At 36.9% G+C, this 5892-nt stretch overlaps 1 protein-coding gene across 1 annotated transcript in view; it reads left to right on the top strand.

Moving 5' to 3' along the window:
* The window catches only part of DST (dystonin), a 387485-nt gene extending 382320 nt beyond the window's left edge, over nucleotides 1-5165 (top strand). Inside the window, 3 exon segments of the mRNA XM_017893233.1 lie at nucleotides 48-158; nucleotides 2921-3044; nucleotides 3892-5165. Coding sequence (XP_017748722.1) covers nucleotides 48-158; nucleotides 2921-3044; nucleotides 3892-4154 — 498 coding nt within the window. The 3' untranslated portion in view covers nucleotides 4155-5165.
* Nucleotides 5166-5892: the final 727 nt, after the last annotated feature.

Raw genomic sequence — 5892 nt, forward strand, 5'->3', positions numbered from 1 at the left:
TTTTTGTCTGCTATCCTTTTCATTTGATTTGCCATTGTTCCATACAGATTCTCCATCCTTTAACACGCAATTATGGTAAACCATGGTTGACAAACAGCAAAATGTCAACTCCTTGTAAAGCAGCAGAGTGCTCAGACTTTCCCGTGCCATCTGCAGAGGTATCGTAAGGCCCCAGAGTCCAGTCTTAACAGTCTCCTTTAACTGAAACTATCACCCACTAACATTGCTTCACCACTCCCTTAATATATGTACTTTGACAATCCTATGTCTTTTTATACACTTCTATAAAATAAGTTTCAACCCAGCAGTTCTTGGAAGATGTGAGAGTAAGGGGTTAACAGAAAAGATCGTCTGCAGCAATTTAAACAGTGTCAGTTCTCATTCATACTTAGTTCCACTTTTATCTCTTGGGAGAGTAAAATATAGTAGATTATATCCAGACTTAAGTAAAATTTCTTTTAAAGCTACTAAATATACTAGATATAATGTGGGCAAGAAGTGCAACGCATTCCCTTCAGATGGGAGTAAAAGGCAGTATCATTTGCAAGAGAATCACTGAAAAGAATGTTTACTGAATGTTCACTGTGGGCATGGTCCTTCTGAATGTCTGTTACATTTATACCTGCCCCAAAACTTGGGGCAGGTGTGTCGTAAGCTCTCAGTATCAGTGCAGGGGGTCAGAGGGAGGCTTAGGTGTGCAGAAAGTTATCTTTCATTTTCAACAGGTAATAAATGTATGGTTTTTTTAAGATTTTAATAACTAAGCATGCTCTAACTTTTTAATATGGCATGATTTATGGGGAGAAGATATTTAGGTGATATAAAATTTGCCAAGATAACTCATGTATGAGGTCATTTACATTCAATTGAAAATCAACCATATATCTTTTTAAGAAACTTCACTGTAAAACAACAGACATAGGCACAAAATAATCAGATATTTTATTAGAATCCAATAATTAATGGGAAAAAATCCCTAAATACCTTTTCTTGAAATTGAAGAAGGTATTTCACCTTAATTATAAAGGACGTAACTTAAAGGCCAGGATCCTCAAATAGAAGTAATATAATAACTTTTAAAAGCCCCCTTATGCCTTTCAAAACACTTTCTTGTCTCTTCCTTAATCCTCACGTTAATAATAAGTGGCAGACAGAGAAAAAAATGTGTTACCTTCATGACTCCATGGAAATCTCATTGCTGATAAGTAGGAGAATTGGAACAAAAACAACCCATTCTTTAGCATTTCCTCATTTCTTCCTCTTCATTTCCCCAAGCCCCTCATTTCCACCCCTTCCCACCAAGTGGGCAATGTTAGTATTATATATTACCTCTAGAGATGTCTGTCAATTATTATGGATCTATTGTAGGAAAAAACTGAGAAAGGTTCAAGCAACCTTAAGGGACATACTAACATTTGCTTTAAATATTGAAGGCTATGATGCTGTGTTCAAAAATTTTTTTAAGTGGATACTCTCTCAAATTAAAGTCTGAGTAGTTATTTTGACTAGTGAAAAACTGTGTTTCATTTCAAATAACCTGATGAAACAAAAAACACCCAAAAAACAACATGTTTCTATGGGAGGGACTGTGAAATAAAATCGAAGCAATCAAGAAGGCATTCTGAGAAGAATGACTGTGGTCTTTCACGGTTATGAATTCTGACACCTTGAGTGATATGTTTCATAATTTGTGGGTTCTCACTCCCTCGTGTTGTTGAGATTCTGTTTAAGTTAGGAATTTTGCTAGATCAGCATTGTCAGATCTTGGGCAAATCATGTCCCTCCTCAGGCTCTAATCTTTCACATTTTCAAGGTTATGATTAAGTGAGTGTGAGGATTAATTGTGGTTATGTGTGTAAAAGTATTTTGAAAACTTGAGCATTCTGTGTGTACAAATCACATATAAATACTACACTTAAGTATATGAGTAGTATACACATATGTAGATAAGTGATTTAATAAAAGTAACTCATGTATCAGATGGTTATAACATTTTAAGCTAATAAAGGGAAAATCAGTTGTTTAAAAATATACATGTAATTTGTTTCGATGCATTTCCTCCAAATAGTTCTCTGGCTGTGTGTTCATCGAGGAATATTATATTACATTCCTTGTATTCCTCAAGATACCTTTTTTTTTTTTTTTTTTTTTAACTTTAGGAGAATTTTTTAAATGTTGTAGTGATCTGGAAAAAGTGCAATGATTGTGTAATAAAATCTCATAGTTATGATTGTTTTAGACATTCTCTACAAACTCATATAAAGATTGTAAAAAAAAAAAATTCTCCAAATGTTGCCTAATACTTTGTCTATAAAGACTGTAGAAGTGATAGAGGCAGGAAGTGAAGCGATATGATAGCAAGTTATTTAAAATCACTTTTTTTCTTTTGCAGTTTAAGTTTATTTAAATGATGTCTGTATCCATTATGTATTTACTTATCATTCTGTCTCTGTCTCTGCCTAGCTCCATGAAAGCAATGGAGGCAGCAGCATATCCAGGCACAGCTTTTCTCTGCTCCTTGCCCCCTCTACGCATGGAGTCACCATCTTTTTAGCAATACACCATTACCTCTGTAACATTCACTGGCAGTCTGAAAGATACTAACACACTCACCATTTAATTTGTCTTTTTCTCCTTGCCGTCACTTTTATGCTTAGTTGGGGGTCTCCATTTTGTTTTCTCTTCAATCATGAATTCATATTGTTTAGAATGTTGCTTTTGAATTCTGAGAAAGAATAAGAAATTAGAAGAGAAAATTAAGTGAGAACCCCATGCCTTATTTAATTGAAGAGCTTCTCCCCCTCCACCTCCTAAAGAGGAATAGTAGAGAGTTTCCACCCGTGTGTAAAGAAGTGGTGTCAGTGGAATATCACGGTGCAGGAGCAGTATTTTGAAATGTCTTGTCGCTGGTTCCATACAGGGAACGCCAATACAAGGAAGCAAGCTTCGACTTCCAGGATATTTATCAGGGAAAGGCTTCCACTCTGGGGAGGACAGTGGCTTGATAACAACTGCAGCTGCCAGAGTCCGAACACAATTTGCTGGTGAGTGTGGTGCCTTTCTTTTCTTAATGGCTTTTGCAGCATGGTCATCTGAGGATTAAAGTCCCTTTTCCTCCTCATTGGGGAAGAAATTACAAATTGACCCTGAGGGGGTCTTAAAATGATATGTAGCCCTGGTCCTCCAAAAGTCAGGGATAAAGTGAGTCATGGGCACAAGTATCTAAAAGTGTCCAAGAAAGATGAAAGAATTACTGTAGAGCAGAAGAAAATATACAGTGGTATTCTACCCCTTCAAACTGAAAGGTCTTGGCTCTTCTACCAGCTCAGAGATTGCAGAGGGCCCTGTTTTGGGGTGGTTGGAAAAACCCAGCCACACTGAACCTCACGCCAGTATATCTCACATTGCTTCACAAAATAGCAAACCTACTAATCTCTGGGTTCTGAGCTCAGCAAGCAAGACGCCTCTTTAAAGTTTCCAGTCTCCTCTGTTGAATTCCTATATTCTTGGAGTTACCTATTCTTGGGCAAGACTTAAGCCTGACTTGTTTGTTCTATGTTTGCATCACACACATCCCTGGATACATAATTTAAACTTTAGAAAGCACAATCTTAAAGTCTGTTTGCAATAAATGGAATCCTGTTTTAAGTAGGGGAAGCTGAAACTTACCTTTTAGATAGAAATCTAGGCTTTTCTATATTATGTCTACTTAGAGTAAGCCTGCATCATACCCTTGTGTAATAGGGAAAGGCCGTGAATCCAAAAGTGTTTTCTGAGTGCCTACTACACACCAGGGAAAAAAGTTAAGATTAAAGGTGGCATCGGGTTTCAAAAATTGGCTGCAGATGGACCCAAAAATAAGGGTGAGCTGTCTCTACCTTCTTTCCTCAGATTCCAAGAAGACTCCCAGCCGACCAGGAAGTCGAGCTGGAAGCAAAGCAGGCAGCAGGGCCAGCAGCCGCCGAGGCAGTGATGCATCAGACTTTGACATTTCAGAAATCCAGTCCGTGTGCTCAGATGTGGAAACTGTCCCCCAGACACACAGGCCTACACCCCGAGCAGGTTCTCGGCCATCCACAGCCAAGCCTTCAAAAATCCCCACACCCCAGAGGAAATCACCTGCCAGCAAATTGGACAAGTCCTCAAAGAGATAGTGCAATTGGTTCTACCAAGGCCCTTCCTTGAGCATTTATTATTTAAGTTTGAACGATGTAAAATATGGTGTAGAAATTCTTGTGAATTATTGCAAGAGGCGAGTTTAAAATTCTGCAGATGGCCTTATTTGTGTATTTGTCTTTTTATTTTATCTGTATAATGTTTTTGTCAGATATTCTGGGGTTAAAATCACATCATATGTGAGGAGGAAAAGTTTAACATGAACTAACATTTCTGCACTATTTAACGTGCAGGGCACACACTAAACTCAGTTACTGTACCTACAGGTAAGTCTACATCCTCTCTGACAGCCGCAGCACTACATCAATCCCTGACGTTAAGGATACCTCATGACATTTTCCTGTTTTTATGGAAACTCTGAGAAGCTGAATGATACATGCAGGGGATATTTTTTGAGATGATTTAAATGTAACCCAAAAGATGGAAGACAGAAAGACAAACACACCCACACACAGTCTTTGCAGTATCTGACAGAGAACTCACAGGAAGTTACTTCAAGCACTTGCCAGTACTATGATATTCAAGTACCTTGCAGCATTTCTGTGCCATTGCTTTCAGTGAGGCCAGAGGCATCCTGGATATTAGACCTATTATACTGTAAGAATATAAGTATAAAGTGCATTCATATACATGTGAGGTTTTCTTTTGCTTGAGTGGACAGTAGCACCTGTATCATTGAACTCATTTTGTATCAGAGCAATTTTGCTTGCAGAAAGCTATGAAATAAAACATGTCCCTTAACTGCATTGCTATGGAATTAATTTTTTTTCCCCAGGGAAAATTAGTGTATTTTTTTATGAGCAATATCAAATTTGGAGTGACCAAAAGATACTTAAAAATGGGTTTATTTTGATTTCTCATCTGAAATAATCATGTTCTGGTATTATATCTATCTATATTTAATAAATATATACATTTTAATTTATTATGTATACTCACATACTATAGAAAGATATTAGTATGCATTTAATAAAACATATTCACTTGAATATATGGAATACCTGATTATTTAAAGTGAACTTCTTCTGTTATTTGTTTTAAATAAAGGTTATGTGTATGATATATGTTTACTAAGAAACAAATAGGCTAAATTTGGGGACATCAAAACAGGGAGTTATAATAATGTTAACCACTCATTCAACAAATATTTCTGAGTATCAGCCATGTGCCAGCCATTGTAAGTGACATGAGACTGTAAGATTCCTGCCCTCCCCTCTTCAAGAGGGAATCAGTTAATCACTAAAAAGCAAGGGATGTGTGGCAGGATTACAGATTTAATTAAGGTAATATAGTAGTAGTATTCTGGCCTGTATACATTTAAAAGTGAAATTGTAAAATTTTCCTAAATATGAAAACAGTATCAGATATCCTCAGAAGGACGGCAGATTGTTATTTTAGGCATAAGGGTCCCAACATTCTGCATAACTTTGTGAATTTGCTTTAGCGAGTGTCAGTGACGGTGTTCAGATTCAAGGGAACAGTATTACATTTTTCCTTCTTGGCCTTTTTAATGGAGGCCAGCACTGAAGAGCCTGGAGTTTCTACTGGCATAAATTAGATTTTTAAGTAATAGTAATCCCTTCTTTGTCCAGGCATCGGTCTCAGGTGGGAGCCCTTGATGGAAAGGGTAATTCTAACCTATGAGATCACATGCTGTATAGTTCATGCATTTGATTATTAACATGTCATCTTAGAAGGCAATTGAAATTGTTTTTA

This window comes from Rhinopithecus bieti, unplaced genomic scaffold (genome assembly GCF_001698545.2).
Source record: "Rhinopithecus bieti isolate Rb0 unplaced genomic scaffold, ASM169854v2 scaffold_23303, whole genome shotgun sequence".
In the NCBI taxonomy this organism is placed as follows: domain Eukaryota; kingdom Metazoa; phylum Chordata; class Mammalia; order Primates; family Cercopithecidae; genus Rhinopithecus; species Rhinopithecus bieti.